The sequence below is a fragment of the Drosophila miranda genome, chromosome 4 (genome assembly GCF_003369915.1).
Source record: "Drosophila miranda strain MSH22 chromosome 4, D.miranda_PacBio2.1, whole genome shotgun sequence".
Taxonomy (NCBI): Eukaryota; Metazoa; Arthropoda; class Insecta; order Diptera; family Drosophilidae; genus Drosophila; species Drosophila miranda.
This window is the reverse complement of record NC_046677.1, coordinates 19,488,707-19,511,510: the sequence shown is the minus strand read 5'-3', so window position 1 is coordinate 19,511,510 and position 22,804 is coordinate 19,488,707. Positions and strand designations below refer to the sequence as shown.

The following is a 22,804-nucleotide window of genomic DNA, read 5'->3' as shown; positions in this document are numbered from 1 at the left end:
TAAAAATAAATATATCTTAAGCCGTTTGTAATGCCTGCTCTAAACGAAAGTTATGTCTAAAATCGTGAGCTTATAAACAAGTTAAGAACACAAAACAATATGTTCATAATTTTCGAATTTTATTTTATCTATCTTTAATTTAATAAGTATTTAATAAAGAATACAAATAAACAAATATATATATGTTGCTAAACAAATTGGCGGCTTTTTAAAAACTCAAGCATGCCTTGAACATTGGCATTGACCTGGGGTTGTGTCAGCTGTTGTCCATTTAGAATATTATTGGGCATGGCCATTCCAGAAAGAAGTGGTTGTGGTTGAGTGTTGAAACCTAAAAAAAACACCATATAATGAATATTTAGCTGCCCTTTTTCAGAATAAACTACTACCTTGAGAATTTGGCTGTTGAACCAAATGTTGTAAAAACATGTCTTGCTGTTGTTGAGGATGTGGGGGTATTTGGTTTTGTGGAAAAGATGAAAACTGTCTGAATGACAGTATAGCTGGATCCATTGCAGTCCAATCAGGATAGCTATAAACTGTTAAAGATACAAAATTAAAGTAGTAGATTGTTATACATGAAATGCAACAACTTCACTTTTGTTGCAGTCTGATGCAAACATATTTTTCAATTGTCCTCAAAGAACCCAAAACCAAAAAAAACTCGGACCGCTATTTTTTAAGAATTAATGTCAGAGCTACATTTGTATCTGTGAAAATAAAATTTCAGTCGCTAATATGCGGACTCTAGATACCTGCCAACCTTCAGTTCGGGCGACTAACCCAAACCCGCCTACTCGTGGGACCAAACATGCCAAGCTATTTAAATATAAAGAATACAACCGCGAAGGAGCTCGGTAGTCCTCTCAAAATGCCGTAGGGCCTACCCCAGGTGACGCCCTGGATATCATGCAGCACCTTCTTCCTGTAGTCCTTGTGGCAAAGAAGTCAACATCACTTTGCCCTCTAAGAATGAGAGAAACTAAACTATGGAAACCATGGAAACGTTAGTACCCTGCGGAATCTTGACGAGTTTCCCACAATTACCAGAGAGGACAGATCACTGTATTCCCAGAGATCACTTCTCGACGCCTTCCCTTTATAAATTCATTACACTAAGTTACAAATTAAAAACCTATGTATACTTAGAGAGGGTACAAGTTTATAAATATCGATGTCAAAAATATAAAATAAAAACTATTTATAGGGTTCATGATGTATTATTAAACAATCTAATAAAAAAACAAAACAAAAAAAACGCGTTCGAATTTCGAAAATTGAGTTTATATCAGATAGATTGGCCGTTTGACCCACTGTGCACTGTTGCCAAACCAGCTATTTTATTGATAGTTCTGGATATTGTCAAAGTTCGATTTTTAAATCTGAATATTTAAATTTGAATGTTTATATTTAGTTATGTCGTGAGCACACTGTGCTCTATCGACGTAGCATTTGAATTCACTGAATTTATTTTGAGCTTTGATGATTCGAATGCAGTTTTTTATGCCATTCAAGCAGACTTCCTATAGACTTATATAAAGTCTACGTAGGGTATACAAATACATACCTTTATTGTGAGCAATTTGATGTTGTAATTGTGCATCTCCAATGTGCTGTCCCTGACTTGGGTGTATTGCTGGTAAATTCGCATTCCAATTTGTTACCTGTGGCACTTGGTGCTGGGCTTGGGTACTATTTTTTACTAAACTGCTGTTCAAAAATGGCATCATTTTACTAGAATGCAGTCTAGATGGACCCCCGAAACCTAACGAATTCATGTGATTGAAGCCCGGAGGCGGCATTCGAGCCCGTTGAATGTTATCAAGACGTTGCTGATGTGAAGCTTGTGCTTGCTGTTGTAATTTTAATGCGGAGTTTCCATTATTAATACTTTGTTGTTGAACAACTTCATTTTCCATAAGCTCAGCTAGTCCTTTTTGAGTCTCAATAAAAGGATCGAAACCTAAATAAAATACTATTAAATTCAAAATCAGTTAAAGCTTCTAATAACCTTACCTAAATCATCATCAACAATAGTGCTTTGAGAATACCGATTTAGTTGAGATTGCGAGTTTGGAGGCTGGGACTGTAAAAAATTAATGAAATAATGTACAAAACTCGTTAAGAAGAAATAGTCAACGGCGCGACTTTTTTTGCGCTAGCTTCTGAAGATGCTCTACGGTTACACTATACTGTATTGTATGTTTTAAATTAATTATTAATTTTGTTAATAATTTTGTTTTTTTTTTAACAAGAAAGCACTCAGCTATGCACAATATTGGATAACGTCGTCTCCGAAAAAATTAATAGAATAAATAGATTGTTACATTTACTGCCTTAAATGGATTCAATTTGTTTTCTTTATTATATTAATCTTTCGTTTGTTCTCCGGATACTGCAGGTCTGCAGTCCCAACTATCGCAAAGCCGATTGGAAGGTGGCTAAAGTGACGGATGTCACAGGCCGACAGGCGCCAAATTATCCTCATCGTAAATAGGAAGTCGCTAGAATTTCTGTACAAAAAAAGTGACTATAGTTTCTGCCTGATCCTGCCTGAGTGACTATTTTCGTTTACGGAATCCTTTCGAATCTATGCTTGTCTGAAACTACGAATCTGAAACTTGAATTTTTAAAGAATAAAACTTACCAAAGTTTCAAACATTCCAATTAACCTTTGCTTTTGAGTTTGCGATTTCGTGTTAAGTCCTTGAATGATAAAGTAAAATTTATTCTCGCTTGATCGAATTTACACACATTAAAACTTACCTGTTTCAACATATGGGGAATTTTGTCGACCGTTTTCCAGTAGTGATGTTACTCGTTGTTGATCACTCACATCCGCATTTCCCGTGACTTGGTTGGCATGACCATAAGGATACTGGTGGGACTGCTGTTGACTTTTATGAAAGTCAAAAAACTTTGACATATTGCCGCCAAATGCATTATTTGCCGAAAGCCCATTTTCACCGGTATTCTGTTGCAATTGATGCTGCAGGACTTGAATTCTATTCGCATCAATTGAGTTATTGCCACGAAAATGACTAAGGATATCTAAAACAAACAAAAAACATCATATAAGTTGAATATAACAAAACATTCTTTAAACTGGATTTTAAAACTTACCAGCATTAGGAGTATTTGCTTGCGTCAGCGCAATATTATTTGCCAAGTCGTTTCTCTTTTGTAATTCGTGCATACGAAGGAATTCTTCCTGTTGTTGCAGTACTTGCTGATGAAAATGGTGCTGGTGCTGTTGTAGATTTTGTTGCTGTACAAGTTGCTCCTCCACTTGCCTATTGTTCCGAAGCATTACATTTTTAAAAGCTTCCTCCCATTCTTAAAATTACAAAAAGAATTTTCCAATATAATATAAATTTTGAATATTTTGTGTGATGTGAATTGCAAGTGAAATAATAATAATAGTAATAAACCCTTGATTAGCGGACGCTCAATTTTAGAACATTTCGTTAAGGCTGACAGACTAGAATACTAGAATTTGTTTATTTATTTAGAAATACAATTTATTTCCAGATCGCATGAAAACTAAGGGAAAATATCAAACTCACTCTTTGAAAGTACATATATACAAGAAATATGTGCACATTAAGTTTGGGGTAATTAATAGAAGTATAATTTTAAAAAGTCTCATGGTCTCAAAATTTTTCTTTCCTTTTCCTTTTGGGTAAGTAAATAACTCGACAACGTTTAGAGGTTGAAATATATGATATTTGTTCGATGGTCCTATTGCAGCTACTCTATATGTATATCGCTCTGACAGGAATGACTTCTTTTATGTTCTAGAATATTAAAAATAAATTGCCGCTCTGAAAATTTCAGAATATACCTTTGTATTTTTCAACTTTGAGCTCAAGTCGTCACCTCTATTTTGATTACACCAAAAGGAACATTTTTAGGCCCTGAGACCATATATTCCGACACATTTGTTGCGCTAACTCTAGTGCACATACATGTATGTTGTCGACTCAAATTAGTAGATTCTTCTATTTCAAAACTACTTATTACACTTCTTGAAAAATAAAATATACTTGTGCATATAATCTGACTTTACAATATATAATAATAAATAATTACCATTTGTATTTGAGGCCTTTTGATTTCCATCAATATCTGAAGTTGTACAATGACAAGTAGAACCGGAAAAAAAGAGAAAAAAAGTTAAGTTTTATTAAATTAAATTAAATTTCTTAAAATATTTTGACATCAGCAGCCGGCTCTGCTGGCAGTGAAATCATTAAACTTGAAACAACGCCTCCATAACTGAATAAGCGCTTCAGATAGTGAAAAGCTTACTAGCTTAAAATAATTAAATAAAAGATTTGTTTCACAACAATAGTTTACCGCATCTGCTAGGCCAGATTTCGATTACGATCTTTGACTATAAAATACGTACTATTGGGGTAAATTTTGCAGACTAAATCGCTCTATAAGCTTTTTAATATGGTAAGGACTGCCGTGCATAGAAACAAACAGACGGAAAAGCAGATGAACCGACCCTGATAATCATAAATATTTCATGGAGTCAAATAAAATGTGAATCTTACCGTTGATCAAGTCCGGCAAATGGGACTGACGCATTTCCACTTCTTGTCTATTTTTTAAAATTGGAGTTTGCTGGAATGCTGCTGATGACGAAAAAAAACTAATTGTATCATCGAAAATGTTTAGCTTGGAAAGTTCATCTGAAATAAATATTAAATCATTATAAATGATATTTTTTATATTTTTGATTTTGTTTCATACCGCTCAATTGGTTTCCGTTATCTGGTGGATTCAATGGACTTTCTCTTGAATAGAGCCCATTATTAATAGTGCTGCTTACAGCTGGGCTTACATTCTCGTTTACTAGTGATTTACACTCTGATACTGTTTTACCGTCGACATTCACTGACTCCCTATTTGTATTGATGCTTTCTACATTCTTTATATTCTCTTGGTACGTTTCAGAACTCGAAATATTGCACTTGTTCTCCTGGTAATCATCAGGTAAACTCTTTTCACTCACGCTGCTTTCTGATACATGCCCTTCACTATTTTCACTACAAGAGCTCAACGACCTTTGCACGCTAGAAGACGATCTTTTTTGTTGTGACATGATTTCACAGCTTTCCCTTTTTTTCAGTTTAATTGAATTATCCTTGTCTTTTACGCACTCGACCTCGGTTTTTGTTTGTGAAATTTTAACATTTTGTTTGTTTTCCTTTTGTTCATTAGAAATAGGCTCATGGTAAGACTCTTTGTCTTTATTTCTCTCTGTTCTTGATAGATTGGATGAGGTGTTTGCACTTGTTTTCGTATCCGCAGTTGTAGATGTAAGTTTTTCAATATGTCTGGGGTCTGGAATAAAGTTTTCCTTGTTTGATATATTCGAAGTTGAGCTTCCACTATTTTTGTTTTTGGATTTAACTTTTTCGTGTCTGGTTTTTTCATTTCGAAACTTGTCTTTTTTATTTTTTCCATTAGTGTTGTTAGTGCTTGCAGTGGCCTCTTTTCCATTAATTGGCGAGACGGATAAACTAGGCCAAGCTTCTTTTTGCTGAACATTTACTGCATTTGTGGCATTACTTGCAGCCGACGCAGACGACGACGAAGGTGTGACTGAAGACGCCGTCGCATTCGATGCTAGTCATGAGTATATGTATATTAAAATTGCATTATTTGCTTGAAGATAATTACCATTGGTTTTTGGAGTTCCATTACCGTTTACAATTCCTGGTGAATTCTGTCCAAAAGATGCAATAAGAGCATCATGTAAACGTTTTTCGTAATCCTGGTGCTTTCCCTGATGCATTTGCTTTAAAACAATAAACATAAAATGTTCATAGACCTTTCACACCTTTTAAGAAGTATATCAAACCTCTTTTGTAAAGCTGGCTTCGGGATCTCCCAGCTCGTGCAAGTACATGCAATCGCCTTTAGGACATTGTTGGTTTTTCATGAAATGGCTACAGTACTTTGTTGTCCCCAAGCTGGTTTTAATAGGGCGACCATCTATCACAATGTTATTAACACTTTGTATAGCCCGAAGTGCATCTGCGTTGTGAACGTAGGTAACATAGGCAGACGCTGATGGACCCTTTAAGTCAAACAAATATTTTAGATCAACAAGTAGGTAACCGAGTATTAAACAATGTGGATAAACGATATGTGCATAGTGCAAGCAAAAATCTTTAAAAATAACTAATCGGCCGAGCTCCAATTTTCACTTTTACAAAAACTTTCCGATTTACTTTTGAAAACGGTACTTCCGGTGTTAGCAAAACGCCACTTTTTCCTTTTTATACACCAAAACGAAACTTAATTGCAAAAGAAAACGAGCGTGAGCGTGGCAAGAGCAAGATATCGACTCGGCTATTGATGCCGATCAAGATCCTTCTGGGTTCACACACATCCACTGCCACCACAAACTAATATACCCCTATACTCTTCGAGTACCGGGTATAAATTGTTTTCAACACAAAAATTCTACTTTAACTATTCTAATATACATATGTATGTACAAGTCCCTTAAAAATTATAGTTAATGCCAACACAAAAAATAGACGTAAACCCAATCCATTGTGTCCAAAAGTATGAATTTTAATGAATTATATTATATTATATATTACATATATAATGTTTATTTACAATGTCACAACAATCATTACCTCGGAACTATAACAAAACCACACGGAGTCTGTGTGCGCCCCAAGAGACAACAATGTTAAGTCAACGCAGTACAACGAACTCAAATGTGGACGCCCTTCGTTACAGGACAAATCCTGAGAAGGTCGCCCAAAATCAGTTGTGTCGCCATAAAATATTGATGCTGTGAGAGCATTAATTGAGCAAGATCGTCATGTCAGATACCGTGAGAGTGAGGCATCCTAAGGCATTAGAATGACGTCCATCAATAAAAGTTTGCATGATCACACCGTGGTAAAAAATGTGTGTTCGCGTTGGATCCCACACGATTTAAAAACCGGTCGCAGAATTGAGGAAATTTCTTAACCACCAATATATCGAATCAAGGGGTCATCTGCCAAGCAAGACGAACAAGAGAGGAAAACTAAAAAATGAGAGGGTACCCGCAGATGTGAGCCAGCTCTTTTAACATTTACTTTAACATTGAGCACTGTTAATTTTTTAGTCTAAGAAGATTTCCTCATTTTCAACAACATGGCATTGCTTTATGTCTCTATTAGGTCTGCCATTCTTTTGTTTAATAAGAGTTAGTTCCGCTAGCAGTGGTATGATTATATCACCGAATGAAAAATACAAAAATGTCTTACTCGTGCATTGCAGTATTTGTCTAAAAAAAGTTCCTGAATCTGACAAATCTTACCTGCACCCCGGCATATGTGGTGCTCGGGTTTATTACGACTTTATGAATTTTTCCATATTTTCCGAAATACTCGTGCTTTTTTAATATCTAAAAAATATCTTTTAGTAATTTGTAAGCTTTTTAGTTAAAATTGTGACATACGTCTGCATCCGCAAGTCGAGGCGGCAAGCCCACTACAAATACCAAGTTCCGCTGAACCACACGTACGTTTGCTAAATGTTTTCGATTCTCTGTTATCTTGTGCTTCCGTTGTTGATCCCTTTGACGCTTTTGCGACTTAAAAGCTATCATCTAAAAAATCGCAATTATTTGTACTATTTCAAAATTTTGTACTAAATAAGTAAGTTAATCAACTTACTTCTTCTTGTGATAGTGGCTTAAAGTCCGCAGGATTTTCAGGATATTCTTTTCGACATGCCGGACACAACTTGTTCTCGTCCGTGCGGATTCTGTGCCAGCAGAATCTACAAATCTATAAATAAATGTATATATCTCTATATAGATTTGTACATATGTGCTTATATAGTAGTTATGCCTACCTGGTATCCGCAGGTACATGGAAAGAAGGTCAGATCGTCTACTTCAAACGGCTCCATACACAAAGGACACTCGACTGAGTCATCATTGTTGCTCATGCCGTTCATTTTTCAGTGTATTAACAAAGAGTTCGCAGTGGTATGATGGCAATCGATCACTTTAAAACTGATGCAGAAAAATGTATTTATAGATATTTTGTTATGAAATTTTAGAAAGCGATTAAGTACGTCTTTTATATGTAAAAGTTGTGCCACTTATCCTAATTTATGTACACTATCTATGCAAAAAAAATATTTATAAAGAAGGCACAAGCTAAATTTACCTGTTAATATTGTCAATTTATGTTAATGCACTAACAAGTTTTTTTTTTCTTTTTGCAACTAAGATTCCTTTTGTTCACTTTTCATTTCGGCGAGGAAATGTGTCCATTTTAAAAACGTAAAAAATATTGCATTTTTTAAAAGCGAGAGCACCAAATTTGGGGTTTTTTAAAAGAAAGAAGTTAAATCCGGAGCCTGCCTGATTATAATCGGGCTTTTGAATAAAATGACAACATTTGCTAACTTCTGTGATAAGTACTTTGACATTACCATCCAAAATTCGTCTTAAGTTGATTATTATAAAAATATGGGAATTTGTAAAATTTGTTTCGCATTTTTTTAATACCTGATACTCAAAAAGAATTGGTAATTTGTTGCTCCTACATTTGTAATTAAAAGTGGCACGAAATAACTGCCTTTACCCAGGTTTTATCTGCTGTCTTGCAGAGGTAATATTTCTTTGTTCGCACAAGATACTTTACGCCTGGTTTTATTGAATTTTTCAATTCTGCAATCCAGCTTTAAATCAGACCCAAACATTTTGTAGCTTAAACTTACCGTCTGGAAAATATTAATCTTTCAAATTCAAAATGAATAATTTTTTAAGGTACATTTTTTCAAAATTTTTATTTTGAAAACTCGGGAAGAGTCAAAATAAATAAATTTCTTATGTAGTTGTATTTTTGTTGTATAGGTGTATTAATTGGGCGTCGTTTAAGGTACCGTTTGTAAAAGTCGATGGATAAACGGTTAAGGTGCAGCCTTTTGATTAAACATCTGAAGGCCACATTTTACAGTTAAATTCCGTAACTCGAAATATATTATTATTAAAAAACCGACGGTAGCTGCAACACATAGTTAGGACAACAACACATTGCGTTTTCGTGCAAACAGCTAAAGCAGCCCGATTCGGGTATCGATACATCGGATGCTCTACATAATCGTGCTCCACCAGCACTAAATTGTGCGTTGAACAAATATGTGACAAATATGTGACCACTTCAAAATTTTAGAATGGAAAAAATGCCTAACTGATAGAAGAAAAAATCTAGTTGGAGTGATTCTGAGAGGTCAGGTTGAAGCCAATGTGTATGCCATTGTTATTGTCCGCTGCACCTGTTCAGTTTGTTTCAAACTGTGAACTCTGACTGCTGGAATTTATCAGTGGTTACGGTCAGTATTCGGTGTTTTGGAGCATGTTTTCCTCCATAATTGATAATTGACTTTCTCCTCGACTTCGGCATCTGTGCACCAACTGCCTCCGAGCACGCCATTATCAAAGTTCATGTCGTTCCCGATTGAATATCACATGGTACTTAATTTCGAGTCTCCGTTCAACTCCTCTCAATCCATTCTGTTTCAACTCTCAAATTCTGACGTTCAACGTACTGCAGCATCGTCAGCCACGTCGCTCATGGCTCTGAGTCACAGTCCCCTCTGTTGTGGGACTCTAGTAGCTCTAGTACATTGATTCCTTGCCGTGCCCTGTTCGATTCTGGATCATAGGTGCATCTTATCACTTCTAGTCTAGGTCAACAGTTGCAGCTATTCGAGGGCCATGTCCGAAGGATGTTGCGTGGACATGTAACTGGAATCACACGCGTCAATATATACCACGTCCATTTCGGCATTAGTTGCTCCCACCATTACGATTACCATGCTGAAACATGATCTCCAACATACATTTGGCGGATCGGAAGTTCTGCAAGTCCCAACCAGTTGACATTCTAGTTGGAGCAGCTCTGTTCTTTGAGCTTCTCTGCACCGCCCAAATCAAGTTGGGATCACTCCACTCGCCCTGCGCGGCTAATAAAAAAAACCTATACTCATTGCCAATAGTTCGATCGAAAGAAAAGAATTGGTGGCTATAAGTAAACAAAAAATGATTTTAGGAATGAAAGTTTAATCCGAATGATATGGAGATCCATCCATTTGTGGCAAACTGGGGTCGTAGGCGCTCCGAAGGTACTAAAAATTGCGGGGGCACAACCAAATATTCAAGCTAGAAGTTAATCACCTAGCCTTTAAAGACACGAATTGTTTTCCTAGATTTAAGTCTGCTGTTCTAATTATTTTGATACATTTCTGTACACACCTTCAATTAAAATTATTAAACTTAAAACAAAAAAAATTCGCGGAAGGAAATGTTTAAGAATACGAAAATAATACATATGTCGTTTCTATTATTTTTCCATGACTGTATTTGTATTAACAGTACATATGTATGTACACTACATGTTAATATGGTATAAAGGCATTGAGCTTGAAGTGTCAGAGGGAAAAGTAACTTCTGCAAACGTTTTTGCTGTCTTTTCATGACAAAAACCTTATGATATATTTTTTCCCACTTAATTTTTATTAGGGACTAGAATTCCGTATTAAAATATATTTTATGCATATTTCATATGTGTAACTACTTGACGTAGAAAATGAAACAGACCATTTTTTAAGGTATTTGTGCACAAAGTAAAAATTGACCATCAACCTTCTTTGTGTGTACATAAAGCGTATGCAGACATATGTGTGTAAATATGAATGTATGCCACAACTATTTATTGAAACGCATACCATTCAATAAACTTAAAAATGTAGTTGATACCCTAAAAATCGCATTGCTGGAACAAGATTTTCAAATTATATTGAAACAAATTTCGCATTTACTGCAATATGTAAAGAAATAAATTAAGCAGAAATAATATTCACCTAACAGGTAATATCAACAAATAATATATAAAAACACATACGTACACATATGTACACGTAACACGTATGATTGTAGGTGTGAAGCCGAAATTTTCTCTATACACTATGAGTAAATATTAAGTGTATTTCTGTGATTCCAAATTGTTTCCAAGATCTCTCTTGCACTTTTAATTTTGTATAGTAAGTTATGCTATTTACTTGGTTTGATATGTATCAAACAAAACTTATAAGCCCGAAAATATACGCAATACAAACGAATATATTTGCAAATTAAAAAAAAACTATCGATAATTTACATGTACACGCACTTATATTGAAAATATCGCTGCCATAATGATCTTTTCCACCACACTTTACTTCAATAGTGGTATTGTTTGACACATATGGGGGTTTGTAAGATATACGGCAAATCATTGTTTCGGAGTATGAATTAATTGTTTCTCTGTTGTTTCATTGTGGTATCAGCAGTTCGATAACAATATAATAATATTAACATATATATGTTCGTGCTGGAAGGACCGACAATTTATTTTTGCTTCTCAGAACACCTATACAAATTCTATAAAGGTTAAAAATATATTTACACTGACCTGAGTTACCTATTGATAGTTGATGTAACTCAATAACTCAGAATTTTTGTTTACACTAGCCCAAAACTGAGTTATTGTGCTTTTGTGTTATGAATCAACGAAATTAATAAAATGGTTGATCTAGTGATGAAATTAGTTTAAAGTGTTTGGTGCAAAGATTATGCGTATATTTGCTCCTTTTCATTAAGCCATCATTTTAACGCACCAAAATTCGATTTTTGATCTTTTAGTTTTTTTGTTAGGCAGAACAGGCCTGAAATATTTGGAAAAAAGAACAAAACCAAATGAAACGCACCTTTTTGCCACCACTATACCAGTATGCATATTTTATGTAAAAAAATAAGAATTTTGCCCAAAACTGAATAAATCAATTAAGTAAAGCCATTAAATCAATTCCTTGAAATCTTACGTTAGGCCAGCCAGTATCCAATTAGTCAGCAGTCTCATCACTGGGTACATATCCAAAGGATTTAGAGCTTGGGGAGAGAGATCTTCATCGTCAAGGCCGGGAAGAACTGGTCCTAGTTTTTTTTTGCAAACGATGGAACGATGGAAATGGTTTTTGTAATTTTGAGTTTTCACTTTATTTTGCCGACCAGATTTAGATCTGCACGGAAAGTTAACCAAGAATGAAATGCTGGGAAATATCAATTCAGATGTTAGGCTGTAAATCACCTACGTCAAAAACGCACTATAAATGTCCGTTTCAAATATATCGCTGCTGCGCATTGCGTTATATTGTATTTCTATATATTGGAAGATTTACATATTTCGCTCGTGCCCAGGAAGTACGATCTTTGCTATTCCAGTATTAATCGGTTGGCTTTCCATTACTAATTATTGTTCCCACACGAATTTCATCCCTGATTCGGTCGATGTTTCCATCTGATTTTGCTGATCTGAGTACTAAGCTTTAAGCCGACAAACAGGCAGTGCAGGCACAATATGAAATGGAGGGAAGCAAGCCGGCTATAAAACTGCAATAAGAAAGACAAATTGAATTTAAATGAGGCAGTTGATTGATATATTATAATAAAATAATACTATACTCGGAACGCATGTTATTAATTTAGAATTTTTCCTGCTTTCTATATCTTTCAGCGCCACATTCATGCTTTCTTGCATACAAAGTATACATTTTTTTGTAAAGCGTAGTAACCAGATCGATTAATTATTTTGTAGACCAAAAGCGACACATTTTTCAACTACGAAATAATTGTTAGAAAAATTTGCATATAGATACACATATAGATATCTGAATAAAAATTCCCACGTCTCTACAAAATCGAACCTTGTGGTTTCCTTTCAGCTAACGTGGATTTACCCAATATTGGTGGTGCTTTCTTCGGCAATCGTCCTTCTTCTCCGCTGTGGCAAGAGTAGCAGATCCCACTAGTAGTAATTTTGTGCTTATGTTAATTTTTTCATAACATTATTCTTAGTTTCCTTAAAGTACCTAAAAAAAAAAAACAGCTGACTAAACAGTATAGTGATCTGAGCACTAGCCTTTAGGCATACATAGTATATAGCTCTCTCTCACACTGCATTCTTTTCCATATCGCTTATAAGCCTTGTCTCACTGTCTAATCTTGCACTGTACTAGTATATATGTAAGTATCTTCACCAAATAAAAAGACTGAATACAAGTGAAATAGTTTCAGTAGTACTTCGTTGTGATGACCTTATTTTAACTTTTGTCAAACGTGTTCAGTGGTTGCTTTTATGAACCAACCCTAAAATACCCTCAACTGAAAAAAGGACGAAAAAGGACATTATCGAAATATTTTGATATTATAAAAATTAATGACTACAAGGTTTTTATTTTTTAAATTGGAAATAAACGTATTCTGTATCGGTTGCAATTTTGAAAGTTTTTACCAAAAACAAAATGTTTAAAAGTAAGCAAGAAGGAAGTCTGGTGTATAAATGCACAGTTCGTCTACTCGATGATTCTGACGTAGTAGAATGCGAATTTCAGGTGAGTTTTGAATTTTGGAAAAAATATGGATTCTGATCACATAAATTACAAGTGTATGGATTTAATTAAACTAATACATGGGCTACATTTGCATTTCCTTGGAGCGCTATTCTAAAATAATAAATAAGCATCTCCGAGCCCATACATACATATGTGCATATATATGTTTTGTATTTACATATGTACATATATGTTTTTGGTTATAGCCTAGTAGTACCAATACACCTTGAAACATTGCATGAATCGTTTATCACAGTGTCCTGGGCGGAGTTAATTTTTCACATGATAATCCTGGGTGGCCAGTTCTTGATGAATTCATGGGTTGGATGAATTCATCCTCCGCGAGCATGGAAAAATGGTGGTTGGTCTGTTATTCTCGTCCTGCCAGAATAGGGCGTTACAGTATTGCCGTCTGCATCATCTGGTCATCTCGCGCAAGAAGTATCGCCACAGCGGATCCTTAATGCTCTCCGCCTTGCGCTTGAGCACCTCCAGACTCCGGACGGTGGCTGAGTTGGTCAGCGTCTTTATCCAGGACGACATCTGTAAGCTGTAAGCCCCTTCGGCATCGTCGTACTCCAGTTGCTGCATCTTGAGCATCTTGCTTCTCGGCGAAGCCAAAGTCACTATGTTTCGCGCTCGAACGTCATCATGACAGTATAAGCGTGTCGAACATGCATGTTGTTGAGCTACCGAGCTTTTTCTGCAGCGTATGTTTGCGATCTACTCATTAAATGTCGACGAATGTTCGGACAGCGTTGCGTAGCCACTAAAAATCGATTTGTTCCTTCTAGCTATAATAATAATTCGATCTGATCCAGATTCGGCAGTCTGCTAGATATGGTCATTCTCAACGATTCTTCGTTTTTGGTTAATTAATAAAGACGTCCGATTTGAGGAGGCAAAAGAGTACGATATGGTAAAAAAAAAACAACTCAAAAAGCCATAATGTAAAACCCATGTAAGAAGTTGTTCTTTTCCAATGGAATTTTAAAGTTTCTGTCGTCCTCAGCATTAAAAAAAAAACATTAAAAAAATTTACATTGCACTTATAGTGATCCGGTTATCCGGCCCAGTGGAACCACGCAGTTATATTACTTATATTTATATGACATAAATCCGCTTTCATACAAACAATTATCTAAATATTTAATGAACTGCTCAAAACAGGCTTTCCACAAAGGAATTTATTTATTGGACTACTTATGTAGCGAATTAAATATAAAAGAGAAAGACTACTTCGGCTTGCGATATGTCGATTCGTCAAAACAAAGAGTAAGTTTATATGAGTAAAAGTATGTGCGAATAAACCTATTAACTTCTTAATAGCACTGGCTCGACCTGGCCAAATCTTTAATAAAACAAAGTAAGGGTGAGTTATCACAAATTCGCTTGAAGTATCTCCATATATTTACTTAATTTCATTTGATTAAAAGAACTGGATCCCATTTTATTCTCATTAAGAGTAAAATTTTACCCCGCTGATCCATTTCGTCTTACTGGGATCTCTCGAATTATGTTGTATAAACAATTAAAAAGAGATTTAAGACACGGACGTTTGTACTGCTCCTTTGGTGAGGCAGCCGCGTTAGGTGCTTTAATTGTACAAGGTAAATCATAATTTAAGAGTTTACACACGCACAATTATTAATTTATGATTTATTTTATTTATTTAGCATAGGCACAACATTTTTGTAAAAGACTGTTCAGACTGAGACCCAGTACTTTTTTCAAACTTACACACAACTAATTTTCAAGAACCCTTTTTTGGCCAGAGCTTGTTTCCTGGATTTTTTAAATGGACCATTTTTTGTGTGAGGACTTCTTGATTTTTTTCTTGGTAAATTTATTGAAAGAACATATTAAAATATAGCTCTCTCTCCGATCGAGCCCCTAAACTCTTGCAAAAATCAATCAAATTCAATTTGTTTAAATCATTGAAAAATGAATTGGTATACCCATTATGTTGTTGTAGCAATATTCGTCTGTCTGGTTGTTCATGTCCAAACTGGTCTCCCAGTTTTAAGGCTTTCTTAATTAAATGTTTCATACAGTATTTTTCCATTTTTTTCCATACGTACAAAAATAAAAATAATGATAATACGTACAGATATTTTACTTCACTTTTGTATAGTTTGTATTTTGGAATAGAAATTCACACATTTGTATGTTTATATATATAAATTACAGAGGAACTTGGAGACTATAATGAGAAGATTCATATAGGCGACTATGTTTCGTCCCTTGAATTGGCCCTGCGTCAAACGGAAAGTCTGGAAAAGAAAATAATTGAACTCCACAAAAAGCGAGAGGCTGGGCAGGATTCTTTCTTAGCTATCTATGACTTTCTGGGTATAGCTCGCACACTGGAAACCTATGGAATTGAACCCCATCCTGTCAAAGATCACCGTGGATCGCAGCTTTATATTGGTATTAATAATTCGGGTATTAGCACGTTCATTGCAGGCAAACGTTCACAACATTTCCGTTGGAACGAAGTGCATAAAATTAACTTTGAAGGGAAAATGTTTATTGCACATTTAAGTTATACTGATGCGAGCCGTGAACCTGTATGTATAACAATTAAAAGTCTTGTATTTCTTCTATAGTTTGTTCTGATTTACAGAAAAAGCACACTATTGGATTTAAATGCCCTTCAGGCGCTGCTTGTCGCTATCTGTGGAGATGTGCCATCGAACAAATGCTGTTTTTTACGTAAGTGTGGTCTAATTGGACAGATGAATGCATTCATTGGTTAATCTTTGCAGACTGCCCAATAGTGAAAATGCTGCTGTCGTTTCTGGTGGAGGTTTTTTCTCTTGGGGTACAAAATTTCGATACACTGGTCGAACAGAGCGGGAAATACTAACTGAAAATATAAATGCACTGCGCGAGCAAAAAATAAATGGTTCAAGTTCGAGTAAGCGAAAGGCGAGCAGTGTTCCAGCCACTCCTTCTAGTCCCCAGGGAGAATTATCACAAATACGTAAACTAATGCGACATTGATCTCAAAATAAAACTAAAACTATATATTTTTATTTTTTAATTAGGTTACAGTAGCTTACCTCGTTCCACAATGTCTGAACCGTTGGGCTCCTCCATTATACCAATGAATCGCAATCATGTTTTTGGCGCTCACAACCAGGATCAGAGCACTTGCTTAATCGATAGCAATGGATGTATTCAAATGCCTATTTTAGAGCCCGTTTGCGAGGAGGCTCGTCTACGTTCGTCAAACATTGAGAATGTCAACTATTTGACAAATCCGTTGACTGGACTTCCATACCGAAATTTGATCGAACATTCTTCCACTGAATTCGGTAGTGGCTATGATCAGGCCAGAAAAAATAAAGAAAATACAAAGCAATACACTGGCTACGCGTCCAAACAGTACTATTCACTACCTAATCCTAACTCGAATTCATCAGCCGGTATGACAGTCACTAAGAAAGTTGATAATTTTTCGAACATGCATAAAAACTCAGTTCATAGTGCGAAAACATTTCGAAAATTTCGCTTATTGCATGCTTTTATTCCATCGGTTATTTTCGTAGCTTTCGCGATGGCTGGAACAGCTGTATTTATAATGGAGTCAGAGTCAGATCTATTTGAGCAAATACGCAATTCTCCTGAAATGATTTGCCTACGCTTCCACTATTATCAGCCTTTGAAAGATTTTTTTTTACAGAAGTTTGGTAGAAAAGATTAAATTTATTGCTAAGTAATCAGTAAGAAAGATTTTAAGATTTGATTAACATCAAAAACATCTTTAGAATCTATGTATATATTAAATAATGCTATAAACATATGCTCCTTATATTCTTATATTTCTCATAATGAATATTAAATTGAAATCCTTACATTTCTTTTTGTAGACCCTTCGGCCTACTTTTTTATGAGAAGAATGATCTGTGATCCTTTAAATCTAGTAAGGTAGATTGTAAAGTGTAATTTCTTTGACACACACAGCTTCCATTAAAAATGTACCGTGGCATATGCTTATATTAAAAACGTGTCTAATAGATTTATATTAGATGATAAAAAAAACTTGCTTATCTATCTGTACATTATGTTTCTCTATTACTAAATAATCTTATACCACATTGAATAAAACAGTTTTAAAATAATACCTGTTTTGCACAACATTTGTATATATTTTTTTTAACTCTGTGTGAGCGTGAATTTTTCTTCGTGTCACTTTATTGATGGCCTTATGGGCAGAAACTCGGGGTAGGGTTAATTTCGTGGCAGCTAATTCAGGTAGAGACTCTCGTTGACTCCACAGGTCATGCAATGTAAAAGACAGAAATGGACATAACGAGGAGTCGCAGAAAAAAGGCTGGCCAACTTACGGAGTAAAATGCAAGGAAATCAATTCTATCTCCTGCTGGCCTAGACTGAAAACGATAACAGTGCAACAGTGGACAAAGAGGGTGGACAAAATCGCATAGTCGTTCGGTCTGGCTGAAAAGGGCTGCCAGGAAACAGGGGGAGAATCCACGATTGTAGCACAGTGACCGCCAAGAAGTCACCATAGACTGGTCTGACTGGGAAGGGCGACTCCCCGAAGCAATGGAATCAACTCGAGCGAAATATAAAAAATTGTGACCAGGCTAAGATCACATTTTGATCTGCAGGTGGCGATCATCGGTGGTCACCCAGAGGGGAAGATCTCGCACGCCAATTTTGCCGAGTTTTGGCAATTGATCATCTCAGCAGGTAGGGACATTAAAAAGCGATTGACGCGACGCATCTCAATATAGCTTGAATACAAATAGTATTCGACTTCAACGTAGTTATCTACGGAAAATTTGGCGGAATGTTTGAACGCCGCATTTAAACCTGAATTTATATCGACTGTTCACTGGGGCGGAAAATGACAGAAGACATAAACATCAACTACTTGCGATCCCAAAACATACATACCAAGATAAAGTACATATATGTGTTTTGACACAGCCGAATGTAACTCCGGGCTTAGAAGTGAAACTTATATTCTGCTGGAAAAAATATTAAAGAAAGAATTGCAGGGGCTGGCCTGTCGTCAGCATATTTAAAAAATGTTACTTACCTAATATTGCAAATTTTTGCCAAAAAATCGTAAGATAAAAAGCATCTCGTATATGGTCAGTCAACATAGAGGATATGGTTATTTTAATTTGTACATAGAAGAGTTTGTATCAAATAAGCTGGGTGCCTTAATCTACCCGTAATCTTTACCTTGTTCGCCAAAAACCGTACTTTCTGGGAATTCCATTTCTTAGAATTAACATTTTAAATATGCATCACCATGTCCGGATTTATTTAGTCCGATTAATCGATAAACTTTCTACTTTCGATATAAAACAGACTTTAAGTTAAAAAAATGCACTGTATCAAATAAGCTGGGACCAACTGTATGTACATATGTAGTATTTGACTTTCTCTTGGAGTACTTCTTCGATGTTAGCGGTGTCACTTCGAAGATTTTATGTAAGAGAGTTAGTGGTTCAGATCGAAGGAGATTGGTGGTACGTTTAGGCGGTCAACTCTACGCGGAGAGTCAGGCAGCCGCCTGAGGTTAACTTTTATAAACTCACGCTCCCTCTAAGAAAACGTTTGGCGCTCGCTGAAGTTCGACAAAGTTTTTAAACACAAAAAAAACCAGCAAGTTCACCGCCTTGACTTATCGAACATCCAGGTTAGCGACTTTATTAAAAGTATTTGTTGTTTAAACAAAAAATGTACATAATATAGGATATTATTACGACCGCAGCCTGTGCGAATGCTTGTCGACCACTTTAAATTAGCTATCGATAACATAGATTTTAAATTCTTAGATCAAATTATTAAAACACAAAGTGAACTAAAAATGTTGATATTTTAGTCAAAATGTTTTTACTCGAGGATTATTGTGCGCATGTCCAACCCAAAGAGGAAGAAATAATTACATACATATGTCTGTGTGCATATTTCAATAAACATTGTGTCCAGTTGATGCTATAATGTTAGCATAGAGAATTAAAAATGCGTTACTATTGGACTTATCGGATGATTGTATATATTTGTAAGTTCTACTGTCAATCATTCAATTGAGTATATATGTATTTAACTAGTAATTGCTGTGGCACATTAAATCGTTTTTCTATGAAACATTTTTATATAGTACTTTCACGAGAAGCGTCCCCACAAAATACATATTTTGATGAAAAAGTAACAATAGTAGAATCTGCAAATATAAGTAATGAATATATTGCGAACATTAATAAGGCGCTGAATAGAGGACCTTATTTTGATACTTCTGCAACCAAAAATGTGACATCTCTAGTTGGAAAAACGGGACACCTGAATTGTCGAATAAAGAATCTGGGCAATAAAACGGTACGTCATCAGTTAACACTATTATCTGTATAAAATATTTTAATATACTTTATAAAACAGGTATCATGGATACGTCATAGGGATTTACATCTATTAACTGTGTCTGAAAGCACTTATACATCGGACCAGCGATTTACTTCCATTTACAATAAACAGACTGGAGACTGGTCTTTACAGGTGTGTGAAATGCAGAAACATGAACAAAGCAAGAGACTCCTGTAATGTCGATATCTCGAACATGAGATTCCCGTTACTTAGAAAAAAGTTTGTAATACACATGTTGAACTTAATGGGATTACATTATCCCAATAAATCTTACAATTAGGACGCTTTTTGTATGCACTGTTGTAACTGGTGTAACAAAGCAACAGCCAGGAACCTAGTTTGTTCATTATAAGTCCAGACGAGTCGAATTTCTAATGGATTGTGTTGACTCCTGTGTCTCAATGTCCGTTCATCTCTTCGTCTTGTTTGATGCCTAGTTCTCAGTCATATTTTATCAGATCTAATCAAGATTTATCAAGTCCAACCTAGTCTGCAAGACAGGGATATCATAAGACATTCTACATCCAAAAGAGATTTCTCCTCCAATTTATATACATATTTTTATACAATTTAATTTTAACACTTTACATTTTTTAGATAATGTTTGCACAAATCAGAGATTCCGGAATATACGAATGTCAGGTTTCAACCACACCTCCAGTTGGCTATACCATGATATTTTCAGTTGTAGGTAAGTTCAAGAGCATATTTGATATCGTAACAAATGGGAAAATGGTTTGTCGTGCCATTCACTAGAAATAGTCAGTTTCAATACGGAGAACTGTCGAAACGTAATTCGAACGGAAAATAAAATTTTAAAATAAATTGCACGGTGTTGTATTTTATTTGAAGTAAAAGCCTGTGAAATCTGTCATTTATTTATTGAACTGTTCGCCTTTAATCAATTATAGAACCCATTACTTCTATTCCTGGAGGCCCTGAATTGTATATTGACTTGGGATCAACGGTGAATTTAACGTGTGTCGTAAAACATTTACCCGATCCACCCCTTACAGTGCATTGGACCCACAATAATCAGGTAATTATATACAAAATATATTATACATAATAGTGTTACATTAATGAATAACCAGTGGTGCAGCAGTAAATGAAATCAGTAAACGTAAAGTAAAACCTGGAGCAGCCCATGCAGACACTCTCGCGTTTTTATCTCGACCCTTTTTTTCTCGATCTGCTGCACTTTAGTCGAAGCCTCGAGTGCATTAGGGCACGGGTAATTCAGAACGCCTGCTCCTAAATAGTCTGGATCTCGCACTTGAGTATTGCACGTGTTCCATTGTCTTAGAATAGATAATAAACCAACACAATTTTGAACCGACCCCCCGTGTCTTCAACACCGTCTTGAATCGATCTAATCCTCTATCGCTATCAAATCCGCATACCTTTCGTTTTTTTTTCGATATACTATAAACCACCGAAAAAACCCACATTTATTAAACCTAACATCGTCGCCTTTTAAGTGAGTAGATCGCAAATATACGCTGCTGAAAAAGCTCTGTAGCTCGTTTAAGTTATCGGTCATAAAAATCTATGGATTCTTAATCTAAATCTAAAAATCTAAAATCTAAACGGCTAAGGTGACGTTAAATGCGTTTCCCATCCATATATACATACATATACATATATACATAAGTATGTGCAATGCAGTGTTTCTTTCCTTATAGCATATAATAATTAAAAGTTAATATCTTCAATAAAACGTTTCCTATTTTCTAGGATATAAATTATGATTCGCCACGAGGAGGAGTATCAGTTATAACTGAAAAGGGAGACATAACTACTTCATATCTTTTGATACAGCGAGCAAAGCTTTCCGATTCAGGGAAATATTCTTGCTTACCGTCGAATGCAAACCCCAAGTCAGTAAATGTTCACATACTTATCGGTAAGCACTATTTCCTTTCTTATAGTTTTTCAGAGGATTATCTTATTTAAAAAAGTTTTGAATTTCGCTCTAAAATATACAATTAATTACAAAAAGCATCGTCCTAATCTTTCTTTTAAACATTCCAATTATTAAACGAATATTTTTTTATTTATGTTCGTATATCTCTATGAAAAAACTCACAACCGACAAATCCCAGACATTATGGGCACACCTAGCGAAAAAAAATCCGCACTCTGAAATATCATGAATTTGTGCCTTCTCTTAACGGTGGCTCTAGCAAACCTTATTATATTCATCTGATTATTATGTTTGGTTGTCACTAAATCAATTTCAAATAAAAGTCCATACTTATTTTTGTTTTTTATAATAGTCAAGTCATATTCTTGAAACATAATCATTTTAAAATCACACTCTTGTAAGGATGTTTCGTAATTTTGACAACAAATTAAAATATAATAGAAAAACTAAACAAAAAATAATAAAATTTTAATCCAATAAGATAAAACAAAATCGAATAAAATTCAGAACTTTTTTAAAATGAGTATTTAAATGTATTGAAGCTTCGGCCGCCGAAGTTAGCTTCAAAATAAATTATACAGCTTATGCGCTATTTTCTTTCTTTTCATATAGGTGATCATCCTGCTGCCGTACAAAAAGGCGATAGATTAGTTCCCTATAGTTGTTTTCTGATAATTTTAATCATTTTTGCATTTAATTAACTTAGCACTGAAGTATGAAAAATATTATACAAGAGCATATGTATCGTTTTGTAAATAATAAATACCTTGCCACATAAATACAAAAAAAAAATGGGTTAATTTTGTTACGGACTTCCGGATCGAGATATATAAACAGTGCTATAAAAAAAAGTAATGGCAGTTTGTTAACACTCCTGGCTATCAAGCCAGATCTAGCGGCTTGTCTTGACAGACGGGTTGGGAATCTCTGACGATATTGGACCTGTAATAATAGCGAAGCAATACTGGACGTAGATTAAAACTGACCCAACCTTAGGAACAT

General features: G+C 35.2%; 3 protein-coding genes across 7 annotated transcripts; 2 read left to right on the top strand and 1 right to left on the bottom strand.

The window, feature by feature from the left end:
• Positions 1 to 100: 100 nt before the first annotated feature.
• LOC108161605 lies at positions 101 to 11,171 on the bottom strand. 3 transcript variants are annotated; one of them, XM_017295899.2, is made up of 17 exons: positions 10,948 to 11,171; positions 7,882 to 8,044; positions 7,701 to 7,814; positions 7,484 to 7,633; positions 7,343 to 7,429; positions 5,876 to 6,094; positions 5,695 to 5,812; positions 4,762 to 5,640; positions 4,563 to 4,700; positions 4,093 to 4,128; positions 3,124 to 3,336; positions 2,767 to 3,051; positions 2,648 to 2,706; positions 2,017 to 2,086; positions 1,568 to 1,963; positions 390 to 539; positions 101 to 331 (listed from the first exon to the last, which is right to left on the bottom strand). In XM_017295899.2, exons 2-17 carry the CDS (start codon positions 7,984 to 7,986, stop codon positions 189 to 191), a joined length of 3,162 nt encoding a protein of 1,053 aa, XP_017151388.1. In that variant the 5' UTR covers positions 7,987 to 8,044; positions 10,948 to 11,171; the 3' UTR covers positions 101 to 188. The 3 variants fall into 3 exon arrangements, with proteins under 3 accessions (XP_017151388.1, XP_017151389.1, XP_033249497.1); XM_017295900.2 differs by having other exon boundaries at positions 5,719 to 5,812; XM_033393606.1 differs by lacking the exon at positions 10,948 to 11,171 and adding an exon at positions 8,202 to 8,346.
• Positions 11,172 to 13,141: 1,970 nt separating this feature from the next.
• LOC108161608 (FERM domain-containing protein 5) lies at positions 13,142 to 17,597 on the top strand. 3 transcript variants are annotated; one of them, XM_017295904.2, is made up of 8 exons: positions 13,142 to 13,470; positions 14,641 to 14,745; positions 14,800 to 14,842; positions 14,907 to 15,080; positions 15,661 to 16,040; positions 16,097 to 16,185; positions 16,239 to 16,456; positions 16,521 to 17,597. In XM_017295904.2, the coding sequence occupies exons 1-8, from the start codon at positions 13,381 to 13,383 to the stop codon at positions 17,177 to 17,179; spliced, it is 1,758 nt and encodes a 585-aa protein (XP_017151393.1). In that variant the 5' UTR covers positions 13,142 to 13,380; the 3' UTR covers positions 17,180 to 17,597. The 3 variants fall into 3 exon arrangements, with proteins under 3 accessions (XP_017151393.1, XP_017151395.1, XP_017151394.1); XM_017295905.2 differs by lacking the exon at positions 13,142 to 13,470 and having other exon boundaries at positions 14,838 to 14,842; XM_017295906.2 differs by lacking the exons at positions 14,641 to 14,745; positions 14,800 to 14,842; positions 14,907 to 15,080 and having other exon boundaries at positions 13,397 to 13,470.
• Positions 17,598 to 18,859: 1,262 nt separating this feature from the next.
• LOC108161611 (protein CEPU-1) lies at positions 18,860 to 22,587 on the top strand. The gene is made up of 8 exons (XM_017295910.2): positions 18,860 to 19,150; positions 19,337 to 19,516; positions 19,616 to 19,830; positions 19,891 to 20,007; positions 20,473 to 20,566; positions 20,787 to 20,914; positions 21,613 to 21,781; positions 22,415 to 22,587. Exons 2-8 carry the CDS (start codon positions 19,477 to 19,479, stop codon positions 22,501 to 22,503), a joined length of 852 nt encoding a protein of 283 aa, XP_017151399.1. The 5' UTR covers positions 18,860 to 19,150; positions 19,337 to 19,476; the 3' UTR covers positions 22,504 to 22,587.
• The last annotated feature ends 217 nt before the right edge of the window (positions 22,588 to 22,804 follow it).